The 12,795-nt window shown below is 36.7% G+C and overlaps 4 protein-coding genes and 1 long non-coding RNA gene across 7 annotated transcripts; 3 read left to right on the forward strand and 2 right to left on the reverse strand.

Moving 5' to 3' along the window:
• Positions 1-716: 716 nt before the first annotated feature.
• LOC110856509 (5'-nucleotidase domain-containing protein 3) lies at positions 717-4,093 on the forward strand. Its single transcript, XM_035857118.1, has 10 exons — positions 717-927; positions 1,154-1,631; positions 1,707-1,882; positions 1,946-2,035; positions 2,110-2,152; positions 2,228-2,327; positions 2,391-2,520; positions 2,595-2,752; positions 2,826-3,302; positions 3,384-4,093. Exons 2-10 carry the CDS (start codon positions 1,196-1,198, stop codon positions 3,586-3,588), a joined length of 1,815 nt encoding a protein of 604 aa, XP_035713011.1. The 5' UTR covers positions 717-927; positions 1,154-1,195; the 3' UTR covers positions 3,589-4,093.
• On the reverse strand, positions 4,021-8,031 carry LOC110856508 (protein 5NUC). The gene is made up of 8 exons (XM_022104988.2): positions 7,741-8,031; positions 7,075-7,317; positions 6,778-7,014; positions 5,900-6,251; positions 5,438-5,695; positions 5,202-5,372; positions 4,335-4,685; positions 4,021-4,256 (listed from the first exon to the last, which is right to left on the reverse strand). The coding sequence occupies exons 1-8, from the start codon at positions 7,867-7,869 to the stop codon at positions 4,141-4,143; spliced, it is 1,857 nt and encodes a 618-aa protein (XP_021960680.1). The 5' UTR covers positions 7,870-8,031; the 3' UTR covers positions 4,021-4,140.
• Positions 8,032-8,142: 111 nt separating this feature from the next.
• LOC118437771 lies at positions 8,143-9,900 on the forward strand. Its single transcript, XR_004836335.1, has 2 exons — positions 8,143-8,597; positions 8,708-9,900. It is a non-coding gene; the product is annotated as an uncharacterized LOC118437771 (long non-coding RNA).
• On the reverse strand, positions 9,066-10,842 carry LOC110856557. 2 transcript variants are annotated; one of them, XM_035857119.1, is made up of 2 exons: positions 10,686-10,842; positions 9,066-10,579 (listed from the first exon to the last, which is right to left on the reverse strand). In XM_035857119.1, exons 1-2 carry the CDS (start codon positions 10,748-10,750, stop codon positions 10,162-10,164), a joined length of 483 nt encoding a protein of 160 aa, XP_035713012.1. In that variant the 5' UTR covers positions 10,751-10,842; the 3' UTR covers positions 9,066-10,161. The 2 variants fall into 2 exon arrangements, with proteins under 2 accessions (XP_035713012.1, XP_021960733.1); XM_022105041.2 differs by having other exon boundaries at positions 9,066-10,582; positions 10,686-10,827.
• LOC110856558 (cytochrome c oxidase subunit 6B2) lies at positions 10,729-12,553 on the forward strand. 2 transcript variants are annotated; one of them, XM_035857120.1, is made up of 4 exons: positions 10,729-10,839; positions 11,661-11,847; positions 12,088-12,228; positions 12,295-12,553. In XM_035857120.1, the coding sequence occupies exons 2-4, from the start codon at positions 11,785-11,787 to the stop codon at positions 12,376-12,378; spliced, it is 288 nt and encodes a 95-aa protein (XP_035713013.1). In that variant the 5' UTR covers positions 10,729-10,839; positions 11,661-11,784; the 3' UTR covers positions 12,379-12,553. The 2 variants fall into 2 exon arrangements, with proteins under 2 accessions (XP_035713013.1, XP_021960735.1); XM_022105043.2 differs by lacking the exon at positions 10,729-10,839 and having other exon boundaries at positions 10,867-11,847.
• The last annotated feature ends 242 nt before the right edge of the window (positions 12,554-12,795 follow it).

A 12,795-nucleotide genomic window follows, 5' to 3' on the forward strand; every position in this document is an offset into this window, starting at 1 on the left:
AATAAGTGGCTATTTGCCGTTTGATAGAATACTAATCCTATAAGCTTTAAGAATTATAATTTAATGATCTCTGCGACATGACCTGCATCTAACTTCTCAGATCTTTGAAAACTACACAAGTTGAGATGCATGCAGGAGGGCATTGACAAATTGGCTTTATATGCTTTCTTTGTTTGCCTTTTCACTTTCAGTACTGAACGACCAGTTAGCATGTCGTCGGGGTCGGAAAATCATACAAATACAATTTGTGACAAATTCAACTTTCTCCAGGGTACAAAACCAAACCACAATATCTCTGTGAAAGTGCAGTGGTGTTATAAACTTGCAAAAATCATGTTCCAAGTTTATGATTTGAGCTGAATTTGATAATTGAAATCATACGTTTGCGAAATTAGTGGCAAATTACTTATCATCCCCACTGTTGCGTGATCATACGGCGTGATGCGAAGAATGCATGCGAAGAATGCATATATATAGATCAATTCCAATTTTAAACGTTTTAAATTCTGTCTTCTAGAATTAAATTATAAGTGAATTTCAATACGTTTCATTTTTGAATTGTTCATATGCAGCCTGGCACAAGGGGTATAAATAAATATAGACACTAAATCAATTACAGTAATGCCATGAATTTATTAATTTAAAATGATGAAATACCATACAAATTTGCATGTAAAATTCTCAACTTTGTAAAATCTCATGCCTTGCCTTGCAGCGGCAAATTGCCACACGAGACCTCAATCAACACACGAAAAACAGAGATGCGTAGAGCCTTGAACTTCAATCTTTTGTAAAATTCAATAATTGCAACTTTCTTTAAAAACTGGTTTTTCGTCGTCCAGATGCACTTATCTGGCGGAAGGATAAGTGCTTACTCACCACATGTCTCTCCCCTGCACGTCATCCATCACCAAATAAAACAATTGGGTAATAAATTAAGTAATCATATTATTCCTGTGAGAGTGGAGTGGAGTAAATATTTGATTTGATTAGTACGAGAACAAAAAACAATATCAATTAATTGTGTAAACAATGGTAAATTGGGAAAGTATGACATTTATTTGTCATCTAGAACATACACTACAGAGTTTGAGGATTTAGTGTTAATTGGGTTGCTTTGCTGGTTACTACAATTTTCTATTCTCTCCCCTAGAATTGGAAAATTTTACCTTTTTTGCAACCTACCGACGTCTTGATGAAAAGTTTACGCCATCCGTGGAGTAGTTGGACTACCCTGGTTTCAGGGAACCTTCGCAGTACTCGCTTGCTTTTTGAGCCAATGGTAACCACAAGTGTCCAGAAGAAATGGGACTTGCAGGGGCAGAAATGGACCTCGTCTCATACTCAGGCGAAGAACAAGGGATTGTCTGCACCTTGCTGCAGCGCTGGGGGTGGAAGTGATCCTGGAAATAAAAGGCCAGTCCCTACGGCGAGACTTGTTCCATATATTGTGAACAATCTTCCCACGAGCCAAGCGCTTCACCAAGTTTCTGATAAGGCGCCATCGACATCCGCAGGGGAAATATCGCAGCCAAGTTTCCACAAATCGCATGGACTTGAATCTCTCCCTGCTGCGGATCTAAGGTCCTACCTTAAAAAGGCGTATGACGATGCTCTGCACTATTGCAAATGTGGGTGAAACTAATTAGATATGAATAATTTAATGAAATTGAAGGACATGGTAAAGTTGTGATTTTATTTTATAGCCAAGAAACTTCCTGACGACGTGGATCCTACCGCCGTATTTTCATGTAACAGACTGGACCTTAGGAATATTGACGTATACGGATTCGACTATGATTACACGTTGGCCTCGTACACGCCAGAGTTGGAACAACTAATTTATGACCTGGGGAAGGAAGCGCTGCTAAAAAATTTTAAGGTAGAATTTTACAAAATAAACGTGCGTGTAAAATATACTGAATTGTTTTTATGTCATGGACAGTACCCCGAGGCAATAAAGGATCTCCAGTACAATCCTAATTTTGCTGTTAGAGGATTACACTACGATATTCAACACGGCCTACTTCTTAAAGTAAATAACGCACTTAACACTGATTACATATCCTTTAGAATTTATTTAGATTACACCTATCTTATATTTTTTAGGTCGATAGTTTTACTCAAGTTCAGCTCGGTTGTGTTTATAGAGGTCTGTATTAATTTTTTATTGCAAGTATAATATTTTAATGAATTAGAGCAATGTATGTACCTATTTCATTTCTAGGTCTCACGCCAGTTTCGGACGACGAAGTTTTGGAAATTTATCAGGGAAGAAGGTTACCTGCCACGTATGTCGAGGTCCCCAATCAGTATCATGACCCAAAGTAGGTGCATGCTTGTTACCTTTAAATCCTTAACTCTCTTGTCACACGCCATGGTTTTTGCAGGGCTATGAAAATGATTCAGCTCGCAGATCTCTTCTCCGTACCGGAAATGAATCTACTTTGCAACGTTGTTGAATACTTGTATCGAAATAATATTGATTACCATCCACAAAGTTTGTTTTGGGATGTCAAAGTAAGTAAAATGCGAACTCAATGGCTTAATTTTCCTTATTATGTATGACCTGTACCTTGTCTGGACCTATTTAGGAGTCTGTACAAAGTATCCATCCCCTGATGCACCAAGTCGTTGAGAAGGACCCAAAAAAATATTTAGAGTATCATCCCCTTCTCCGCGAATACTTGGTTACTCTCAAGGATAGCGGGAAAAAAGTATTTTTGATAACAAACAGCCCTTATCAATTTGTGTAAGCTCTTTAATATACACAGGCTAATTGCATATTTTATCCATATGTATTGACACCCCTTTAACATTAACAGAGACAAAGGCTTGCGTTTCATAGTTGGGGAAGATTGGCAGCAACTTTTTGACGTCACGGTTGTGAGTGCTCGCAAGCCTCACTTTTTCTCAAACGATAACATTCCGTTTCGTCGTTACGACCCGGACATGGGGCGATTGTGGGACAGGGTCAACTCATTTGAACCAGGGCACATCTATTACGGAGGAACTCTCAAGCAGTTCCAACAACTCACAGGGTGGAAAGGAGACAATGTAGTATACTTTGGCGACCACGCCTACACTGATCTCGCCGACGTGACGTTGCATCACGGCTGGCGAACGGGGGCCATAATTAAAGAACTAGAGTACGAAATCGAGACTTTGAATTCACCAGATTTCAAGTATGCAATGAACTGGTTGCAATTTCTGACATCCTTGCTGGAGACGTATCAAGACCTCGACAATCCTGAAGTCCAAGACATTATCAAAGAGTGGCAGTCAGAGCGTCACATTATTCGGTAAAAAAGACATAAATTAATTGTATTTCGTCATGAAAAATATTACATAATAACGATTTCACATTTTTTTTATCCGCACAGAAAAAAGACCAAACACATCTTCAATCAACAATTTGGCAGCTTATTCCGAACCCATTTAAATCCTACCTTCTTCTCAAAGCGACTTTTCAGATTTGCCGACATTTATACCTCATCAGTCACCAATCTCATGAAATATTCCCAGCGACACACCTTCTACCCGCGGAGGGGGGCTCTGCCACACGAATACCGTTCTTGGTTTAATTAGACGCTTCTATATTACACCAACTTGATTGTTTAGTGATCTTCAATTGATCTAGCAGGGAAAAAAATTACGTCATGATAATGATTAGCCTAGCTGATATCTAATGTAGGCTATTATAGTTGCCTTATAACTCGCAAAAATTGTCAATAATCTGGATGGTGTTAAAGTTTGCTAGTGATTGTACATAGTGAGGAAATTATAGTGGACAATAATGGTGTGCTATTAATACATACGTATAGAGTGGATTGTATCGAAAGCTTCCAATAGTGGCCAATTGTGCTATAGAATTTGATGATTATATATTAGTGAGCATTATTGTTAATTTTAGAATGAGAAGTCTTAAAATATTGACGACTGATTATGTGTTCAAAAGTAACTGATTTGCTTGCCAGATGCATAAATATTTCCATACATTAACTAATTTGACAAAAGTGATTATCTGTTTCTGAATATTTTATTGTCAGTTAGTAATAATAATACAGCCGAATATAGCTAAATAATCAATATACATGTACATACATTCGTGCGTTGTATTTATCATAATTATTTTTGTAATTAAAAATTTCTAAAATTCTGAGCTTCCCCCGGGGCCCTTCCGGTTAGTTTGGGCCACACGTAGCGATATCCAACATATGCTATTCCCACGATGACACACATGAACAGGATGGTCACTAGGGACAGGATTAAGGAATTGATTAATTAATTAACTCTTATATAATTAATTATTTATGATATAATTAAATCCTTACGGAACACCGTGAGCGCCGTGTTTCCTCCCTTTTTAGGATGGTCACAGCTAGGGCTGACAGGGTCATTGATATAAATTCTTTCCTCAAATCCAACCGTGACCATTTTCAAAGCCTCGATGTAGTTTTGAAGGCACACGTCATCAAATCCAATATCCTTCACCGGCTTCCACGCAGTCTTAACAAGATCATACACATTGCGACCCTCTTTGATAAACGATGGGATGACCACGTTGTACTCGGCATTCATCGCAATATCCCTCATCACAGGTTTTCCCTCGGATTCGTCCAGAATCCTAATTCTGTCCACCTTCACGTCAACGCCATCCTGCTTGTACCACACTTCCAGACCGTCTACATATCCATAAATTAAAGAACTTTATTTTAATTTAGTTTTGTTTTGAACGTCTAAGAACCTTTTTGGACACTGTCCAGTTTAAAAGTGTCCAAGAGCGTCCAACATTAGAAAATGGGGCAAATAGTCTTTATTAACGACTTTTTGTAAATCTATGCACAGATGTGTAGTCTCCCATTAATTTTGAGCATTTTGGTTGGTGTGTAATTAATATTCCAAGAAATTTGAAGAAAAAAGTTGTTTTCACATGTTTTGTTATGAGAAATTAAGAAATTTTCTAAACCATACATACACCAAAATGCTCAAAATTAATGCAAGATTGCACATATTATACGTCAACAGAGGAACGATCAGAACTGAAAAATTTGTATGGAAAAATTTGTATGGAAAAATTTGTATGTATCATTTTCCCCATTTTCTACTTTGGACACTTTGGTCTTCCAAACCTGTTTTGAACGGCTATTTTGGAATCACTAGCTTCAAATGTAAAAAAAATTCACAAAATTCAGATTTACTCGAAACTTGAAGAAATTGTCCCCAATCCTTCACTGCTGAATTTTGACTGGCCGTAATACCAGATCCACTCAAGTCAAAAACTCTCCACAATACTTCTCCCGTCACACGAACCAAATGCGCCCTATTGTGGTAGGGAAGCCATCGGTGAACATCCATACCGCTGATGTTCTCTTTAAAATATAGTCAATTAAAATATTAAAATATAGTAAAACACGCGAAAATGGTAGTTATTTACTTCCTCCCATCACGGAATCTTTAAAGAGGGCTCCTCCATGCCAAATCGCCACTATGGGCTTATCCACCGGCGTATTCTCGACTGCATTGTAAGCGCAGTGGACCATGGCGTCGGCCACAAGATTTCCCAAGTTGCACTCATCCCTCCAGCATCGCGTTCCCCCCTCTAACTTGAAGACCGACTTGCCCAATTTGGTATCTTCGAGAGCTTGTACTTTGATGAGAAAGTTTTGAACTTCCAGAATTTTGTCTTGAGCAACTATTTGAATTATAATATATTCTATTTAAATGTTGGAAAGTAATAATAATAAATGGCCGCGGAAGTGTGTGGGCAGAGGGACAATGTCCCCACGGTTATTCGATGTCCCCAACATCTGGCCTTGTTATACAAACCCCTATTCTACAATGTAATGTCCCCACGGCTTCCACGGCCACTGAAACAAATTTATTTACTTATTCGTACCATCGACATGATCTGAATGGACAAGTTTTCCCGTCACTTGTTTGATCTCCCCACTGATATCATCGATGTCAACGACGAGTTTCCCGAAACTGGTTCCGTACCGTCCAGCAGTGGCGATCCAGCCGTTTCTGTACGGCATGGGAAATGCCTCCCCACTCATGTTCCTCGTCGCACCAAATCCTCTCCCGTAAAGGACCAGCTTAACTTTTGGAACATTTTCCAGAATCTGTTTTGCTATGTCCAAGCTCCCGTCTCCGATGGCGATGAGGCTTTTGTACTTGGAATTGTCAGCGACGCGTTTTAAGGCGGGGACGATTGGGTCGAATTTTAAACGTCCGGGGGAACTGAGGGCCTGTTAATGACGAAAAACCAGTCACAGTCACCTTATTTGCTATATCACATAATCAGAAGGCGGCTATGTATTCACGAAAAATCATTGAAATATATATTTAATATTTATGAAAGAACGCCAAAATATTTACGAAATATATACCAAAAATGTACCAAATGGACCAAAAATCGTAAAGATATTATTTTCAGAAAATTTGTATTCCTGAAATTGATGCTCTGGATTTTTCCAGGTCAAATTTCTTTGATCAATGTAATTTGCCTCAAACTGTTGAAATAGATACGTATGTATTTACAAAACTTATATTATATTTTTGAAAAATCCCGAAATATTTACGTATTTTTCAAACAATGACAGAAATATATCTGAATATTTATATTTAAGATATTTTGAAACTTTTTAGATCTTTTTTTGCGAGTTTGGGAACGCGTCCACAACGTTTGACCGTTAATTTTCATAAAATGGGAAAGTTGAAAATAAATACATGTCCGCCCTCTGCACATACATAATTGATTTCAAATCATATTACCTCCACGTATGGATTAATGAATCCAATCACGCCCACTGTCCCGATCCCCGCAAAATCTGCCGCGTCTTCCCTAATCTTGCAAAAGTCTCGCTCGTCATCTCCATAATCTCCGGAATCATTGCAATTCACATTGGCCAGTACGATCTTTTTCGTAGTATTTATATGAAAGTATTCCAGAGTCCGAGCCAAACCAGCCTCAAACTCCTTGTAGCCAAACGTTTGGATAAAATCGACAGTCTGCAAAAACATTCTGCATCATTCTAGATTTCGTCTTTCAGTATAGCCAAAATTTCTCACCCCGTTGTTCGAGTAATATCTTCCCAGAAGTTTTCCAAATGCATCCCATCGATTTACGGACAACCACCCATTCTCTCCTCCGACCAAGTTTCCGGTGGATATTCGCACCTTTTTAGTAGCGCCAGGTTCTGGGGAAGTGTTGTTCATGTGATAGATGAGATTTGCAATGCCACCCTCACACTCGGCGGGGGTTGAGCTGTTACCGCATGGCGTGGGAATGGTTTCGTAATCTGGGTCGAATCCCTGCAAGTGAGTCGTACACATCACACATTAAATACAATTTAAAGCATTTCTTATGTATTTAACGTATGATTCATGGGGACGCCAAAATCGGCATATTTCTAATCACTGCTAGGTTCTGGGACTATATTATAAAATTCTGGACGACAAATTTGTAGAGAAAGTAGTCGTTGCCAAGTTTTAAAAAATATACATACACTCCAGATTTTGGCAGATTTTGAAGGACGAGATCTCAAGTTTAAGAAGCCTTCAGAAAATTGGAACTCATCGAAACTGGCTCAAAAACTCATGGTCATTCTATTAACACACGACTACAAATTTGTCGTCCAGAATTTTAAAATAAATTCCAAGAGCCGAGAAATAATTTAAAATGTTGACGATCCTGGTAATGAGTCATCAAGTCCTACGTTGATTTTGCAGTCTTACCCTTTTAATTGACTGAAGTTGGCTATTGATGTCGTTGAAGTGATGAATCTCAATTTTTGCGGCAAGAATCGACTCGCCAAATAACATAAAGCTAAAAAGGAGTAGATTCAAAATGGCGGATTGTGCCATTTTAGAGACCAAATAGATTTGAGACTGTGTCCCGTTGTTCGCGAATTATGACCCCACCCCGACTTTGGGAAACGAGACAACTGTTCAAAAACTGCAAGAGATCCTCAAAGATAAATACTTATTACATTCGTATTAAGAGTTCTGACAAAAAAGATAACATTTGAACCTGACTCTTGAACTGTCTGAGTAGTATCAAGGGTGTATGAATATGCATGCAGCATATGATCTGGTGGATGTTAAGGTTAAGGTATTATTTAGTTATTTAGTCAGAACAATTGTGTGTTTGTATGTAGTGGAAAGATACGTAATCCTCTCACCTGGCCAACTTGTGCAACTTTTTTTCAGATAAGCATAAACTTTATTGTGTTTCGAACTAGCTAGATAAGCTTGTTATTCACAGGTTAATTAATATTGATAAGGACAATGAGGATGGACACGCGAAAGTGCTGAAGGACTGAATAATTAATGTAATATTGATGGGTATTGGATCGATAATATGTGGGATGAAACAATAAATGCCGTGTTAAATAAAAGCACTTTGCAAAATTAGTGGCAAGACAGATATTCGTTATGTTTCGCTTTCACAATTTTCATGCATATAAATACTTATGTACAATACATTTTCTGAGAAAAGTTGTGTTTAGCATGAAAAATTGTTGGTAAATTGCATGAAGATTAGGGGTTTATTAAAAAAACTTACGTAATTTCGAGAATGACAGAATCATCAGGTTAAGTAATATGCATTTTCTTTCATGATACTAAAAGCCGAAAATTAAGTTATGAAAAGTTAGTTTTACTTTATTATTGACTGATTCATTTTTTATTAAATACGGTAAAGGTGTCGAACAAGGGTCAGCACAAGTTCTGGGGCTCAGAAGGCGGACATTATCGGATAAAAATGGAGACTTAAATAGTTCTTGCATATTTTATGTTTGCATGGTCAGATGTATTTTTTTTAATTTACATAATGCACATGTATTTACTGCGATGTGTATGATTGCATTATTTTTCATTTAAAATAAGGAAATTTGTTCATGCTAATAAATAAGTACATGTGTACGTCGGTACATCAAATAATTTATTTATCAATTAGATTACACGGAAGTTTTAGTGAATAAAGAGGAAATAAGTTTACTTTATTTGTCAATTATTTAGATTGCTATCTACGATTCAATGCGTAGAAAAGGACGAAAAAATTGAGAAAAATTATAATTTATTGATCATTTCAAGAGAGAATATTGCAAAGTTTATTTATTTACTATATTTCTACATATATATTTAAAAGTAAAATATATAAACAAGGCCCCAAAAAATGGGAAATCTTAGTGAGTCAGCACAATCACAGTTAATAAATAAAATTAGATTGAATAATTTTTTCATCACCGCTCTCGGTATAATTTTTCCTGGAAGCATTAATTAATCATTTAGAATAATTGCCCCCCCCTCAAAGGGTCTGGAGATTTCATCTGAATAGGAATTAATAGGATATCTAAATTTATATATCGAAATTGTAGATTTTCAACTCTTTCTAAATTTAAAATTCGCAGTTCACAATTATATTTCATATCGATTAATTTATTCAACTTCTCGTTCAATAGTAAAAACGTCATCTTGTAATCTCAATTAATTTAATGAATGCAAGAGTTCATGCGTATGCAAAACTAAATTTACAGTGGACCCAGTAAAAATTATCCCGAGAGCGGTGATGCAAAAGTTATTCAATCTAATTTTATTTATTAACTGTGATTGTGCTGACTCACTAAGATTTCCCATTTTTTGGGGCCTTGTTTATTTAAAACTTGTAATTTGGTTGTCAAAGACATTATTTTTACTGCACAACCGCCGTTATTATCGGCACCTTGAATATTTTTATTAAATTTTTGATTTTCAAACTTGAATAACGCCGTTATTTCTCAACCGATTTAGGTCATTTTGGGCTTAAAATGTCCGGAATGACTTTGACTAAAATATTTTCAATAAGCGAGCATGCTGGGATACACCACTTATGAGTCATAAAAATAAATATGTTTTCAGAGGAAAATTTTTGCACATTTTGGCACATAACTTGGGTAAAAATCAAAAATTCGCCAAGTCGACTAGCACATCTTTTCTAAATTACCTGACAATGATCTGTGCAAAATTTCATCAAAATCGGTTGAGAAATGGCTGAGAAATCGACTTATGTCACTTTTTTTGGGTGGGGTAAATGCATACTTAGCAAATTTTTTTCGTTGTTAGGTATTTGCCTCACTAAGAAAAAGACTTAATAATTAATTGCACATGATTTTCTAATTAGTACAGAAAGTTATCCGACATCGGAAGTACTCTTGGTTTCGAGATCCTCATTTTTCTCCCCGATTTACTCACGGACAACCTTCCATATTCTGCCGACTTTTCACTCTTGAAAGTCTCCCTGGCTGTGTCGTCGTCAATAATAATTGTTGTCCCGATTTGACCACGATTTCCTTCTTCAGGAATGTTGTCTCCCATGTAGAGAACATTGAGGTCAAGAGAATTATTATCGTCACTGCTGCTGCCGCTATTTCCACTGCTTATGCTTGCAATAATTGCGGCCTGTTGCGGGGGGATGGCACCTCCTTCGTGAAATTCTTGGGAAAATGATCCAATTTGTAACTCTTTAAAATCCTCGGGAATGATCCAGGGCGTGGTTGGACGACACCGGAAAACTGCGGAAGGTGGAAGTGGATAACTTCTGGTTTGATTTATATAGACAAATTAAATTAAATTAAACAAATTAAACAAATTAAATTAAACTGGCCACTTAATTTTGAATCAATAATTTTCTACTTTCTTACAGTCTGCTGCTATTGCTTAGCTTACGATATCCATAAGTTTGTCCAGGGGCTGACTTTCTGTCCATTTTTGGTCTTAATTACGGCCTGAGAAATAAATTTGATTAATACTCATGTCGCACAGAGCTACAAATGGAGAGTGAAATGAAATGCGTTGGTAAATTTTAAAATATTTGTCCATGTGAAATATGTGTATTTAAGTTATTGCCGTGATTTTTTGATAAGGGATAATCTTACTCTGCGTAGAATCATTAATTCATCACAGCTCGGGAAAGTTTAATCCACTTAATCTCTGATACTCTCTGATTTCGCATTATGAAAGGCGTCATCGCTAGATTATTGGCACATCTTTGAGTTCAAAGTTTGAACTTGAAACTGAATCTGAAACCTGTGAATATGAAATGAAACGTGTTGTTAGTAGGTATGCTAATTAATTAACTGGGATTTTCCAGCAGCTTTGAAATCAAGTTAGTTTGTGCGTAAGGCTCGTATGATATATGATCCTCGTCAGGTTAGATTAAATTAACAAATACATGCATGAAGTAAATTTTATGATTTTTTTGTGATATGGCCCACACTACTTTCTGAAATTCATTGAAAAATAAAGCTGAAATTCGGCATCAAGATGCCAGAGCACAACAGACTGAAGAATGAGGTAAAATTTAGAAATAATAAATTACGAGATAGCAGGGTGAGTGACCCATGTTTCTTTGTAGCGTCGAAAGCTCGTAACAATAAATTGTTTTATATCAACAACCATGTCTTCCAAGAATTCTACCATTATGTTTTTTGAAGTTTTCCGAGAAAACCTGAAATTTTACATGCTAGATTATGAAAACATTTTTGACGATTACGAATATTTAGTAGTTGGATCATAATAACTCTGACTCGGGCTGAGAATTCTCTGAATTTTCTGTAAAAATATCTGTGTTCGTTGTCATGCCGTGCAAATTTCAATCCGATTTTCCTAAAATTTAGGTAGCATGATGAAATCACAATTTCAAATTGTCACGTCTGCTTGTCTCATCACCCAGAAGAATTTCAGAACCTTTTCTCCGTATCATTGTAATAAATCTGTGTGCGTGTCGTCAAGATCGTCATCATGAGTGAAGAAGGAGCAGCAGCCGGGGGTGCGGCAGGTGATGGTGGTGCAGATGTTGAAGAGGTAAGCTTTTCTTGATTCCATGCATTAGTTAGCAAACCGACGGTTTTAAAATTTCCGTAACTTTCCCTTCATCTTGAGTTGTGTAAAAATTTCCGGCATCGATCTTGAAATTGCGTCCTCTGAAAATTTTTCATTCAAGCGATAGATAGGGAAAGGTGTGGATATTTTGAAAACCCAGATTTTCTAACTGCCCATTATTTTTGCGTCTTATTGTGATAATAATTTTATATATAATTCTAGTTCGTATTGGAGACAGCCCCCTTCGACCCTCGTTTTCCTAACCAGAATCAGACCAAGCACTGCTACACGAGCTTTTTGGACCACAAACGATGCGTCAAAGCCAGAGGAGAGGAATTTGCTGCTTGCGAGTACTTCCGACGTGTAATAATTTTATACTGCCACGTGTTATTTAAGTCCTTTAATGATTTTATGACATTTAATTTTAAGGTGTACACATCCCTCTGTCCAAATGCGTGGGTGGCCAAGTGGGAGGAGCAAATCCAGGCGGGGACTTTTCCAGGAAATATTTAGTAAAATTAGTTCTGTACAAAATTTCATTATCTTGCCTTCCAAATTTGTGCCGTCTTTTTAATCTGATACATAAACACTTGTTGAACAAATAGGAATATGAACATTTGCTATGGTAGAAAGGAAGCATATGAATAAAATCACGGTAATTTATAGATTGATTCGTGATACTGCATGATTTATTTCGTTACAACTTTATTACGGGAATATTGGAACGGTGTACATTTCCATTTATAATGAGATTCAGTCATGCGTTTGCTATAAATATTTGCATCAATCCATCAATAATTCACCTTCGACTGTTTCAATGTCATCAACTTGTACATACATTTATTTACTTATTTCATTTCATTCTTCTACTTGGGTTTTGATTTTGAATTTAAGATTTATGAATTTTGTGTGCACGATTTTTGTGCTTAT

Source organism: Folsomia candida, unplaced genomic scaffold (assembly GCF_002217175.1).
Source record: "Folsomia candida strain VU population unplaced genomic scaffold, ASM221717v1 Fcan01_Sc016, whole genome shotgun sequence".
In the NCBI taxonomy this organism is placed as follows: domain Eukaryota; kingdom Metazoa; phylum Arthropoda; class Collembola; order Entomobryomorpha; family Isotomidae; genus Folsomia; species Folsomia candida.